This window comes from Echinops telfairi, unplaced genomic scaffold, assembly GCF_000313985.2.
Source record: "Echinops telfairi isolate 266 unplaced genomic scaffold, ASM31398v2 ScPeMD7_14;HRSCAF=57, whole genome shotgun sequence".
In the NCBI taxonomy this organism is placed as follows: domain Eukaryota; kingdom Metazoa; phylum Chordata; class Mammalia; order Afrosoricida; family Tenrecidae; genus Echinops; species Echinops telfairi.
Window position 1 is genome coordinate 6,596,926 of NW_022103911.1, and position 1,971 is coordinate 6,598,896.

Below are 1,971 nucleotides of genomic sequence, written 5' to 3' on the forward strand. Positions count from 1 at the left end.
ACTATCTTGTCTCATTCTACTTTAGTTTTCATATGTCTACGCTTCTGAAATACTTATGAATAGATTGTTGACAGTGTTGTAGGCTATAAGTAGCTTTTGCTTGGACTTTCCTTTGCCAATTATTCCTTACATTTAATCTATACCTCCGTCTTCATTATAAAATAACTTTTCTTGGGTTTTTTCACATTATTACTCTGTAGATATAATTGACTAATTTGTCTGAGAACATTTTGCTTAAGATTTTTATGAAGGCTGTCTTTTATACGTGATATACATGTGAACCTATTTTTGCCTTTTCTTCCATTTTTCATACTGTATAAAAATGAACATAGAGTTTGTTTTAGAAGGATACCTTAAACAACAAAAAATAAAGTCAATTCCAGTTCATAGGGACCCCATAGTCCAGGGCATAACTTTAAAAGAGTAGAAAGCTTCTCTTTCTCCTGCAGAGCTACTGATGGATTTGAACTATTGACTTTTCAATAAGTAGCCCGATTGGTAACCCACTATGCCACCAGGGAATTGTGTTTATTTCATCCAACATTGGGATTGTATCAAAGTGATGCCTTAAACTCTCCCATTAAGTTTTTATCTCCTATTCTGAATGATCTAAGAGGAGCATAGATTACAGAATCTATAAAATGCAAACTGAAATTATTTCTCCTAAAGAGACTAACATAATAACATCCCTGTAGTTTTGTTTAATAATTGAAGGTCAAGATCTATTTGGTTCTACAGGTCATTAAGAGGGCAATGACTGACTCTCAGCAATATTACATAGTTCGAACTATCCTAGTTAAAGGAAAATTATTGTGTAAAAATATAAGCCATTTAAAAATGAAAATATCTATACTATAAGGAAGGGTTTTGATTAAAATCAAAAGCATTTCTCATCAATGGAAGCAATATAATAATGTATGAGAAATTGAATAAGGAAAGTAAAAACGTAAAATGGCATTTTGTAAAAGCACAGACGTGAAAGTAGAATGAAATAAGAGAAATAAAAGATATTAATCCACCACACCAGAATTATTGAGGAATACCAGAGAAATGGATAGTAGATGCAGATTTTCATTTTGAAGTTTTCTTCTTTCTTTTTTGAAAACCCATTGATTTTAAATCTAATATTCCTATTGTTGGGAAGAGGAGGAATTTTTCTAAGAAACTGTGTTAATATAGATTTATTATTGTATAATTTTATTTTTGGTTGGAAACCAGAAAAAATGATCATTCATCTGACTTGGATATGTAGGAAAAAGATCTTGGTGGTTCTCTACATTAAAGTAGTAGTATTTTATGTATTCGTTTAGTAATTGATCATTGAAAGTCTTATTGCCAACAGATTGTCACAAATGTAAGAAATACCATTCATGGATTCAAAAAGCTTCATGGGCGGTCATTTGATGACCCCATTGTGCAAACTGAAAGGATCAAGCTTCCCTACGAACTACAGAAGATGCCTAATGGAAGTGCAGGAATTAAGGTGGGCTTTATAGATGTCTATTCCCAGAATGGAAACATAGCTTCAAATTAAATCAAGTGATAACATAAAGATCACCTATTTGTAGTTTATACTTCATTGAACACTTTAGAAGATTTATGCAGGTCAGAAAGAGAACTTTGTTTCATGAATTTTATCTCTGTAAATCAGTGTTATTGTTGTTTTTGTTGTTGTTTTCTAAATTAACAACATAATTTTAAACTAGATAGTGAACCGCATCTTTGTTCTTTGCCCTCGTTAGGTGTCTTCCAGTCCTTTCTGACTTATGGGGACCCTATGAGAACTCAATGAGACTGTGGCACAGCCCGCACCATCCTTAACAGTGATTACATTTGAGCCAGTGTTGCAGCCACTGTGTCCATCCATCAATTTCCCTTCCTCTTTTACACTAACTCTCTCATCTGGAATCTTGCCACATCAGCAAGGGGATGTCCAGTTGTCTACAGAAGGGCTTTGGGTCTCCATTCCCC

The 1,971-nt window shown here is 33.4% G+C and overlaps 1 protein-coding gene across 1 annotated transcript in view; it reads left to right on the plus strand.

Moving 5' to 3' along the window:
- Window positions 1-1,971, plus strand: part of HSPA4L (heat shock protein family A (Hsp70) member 4 like) — a 49,204-nt gene that overhangs the window by 12,307 nt on the left and 34,926 nt on the right. The window contains exon 3 of the mRNA XM_045287395.1: window positions 1,328-1,483. Within this exon, the coding sequence (XP_045143330.1) occupies window positions 1,328-1,483 (156 nt within the window). The remainder of the gene's footprint in view (window positions 1-1,327; window positions 1,484-1,971) is intronic.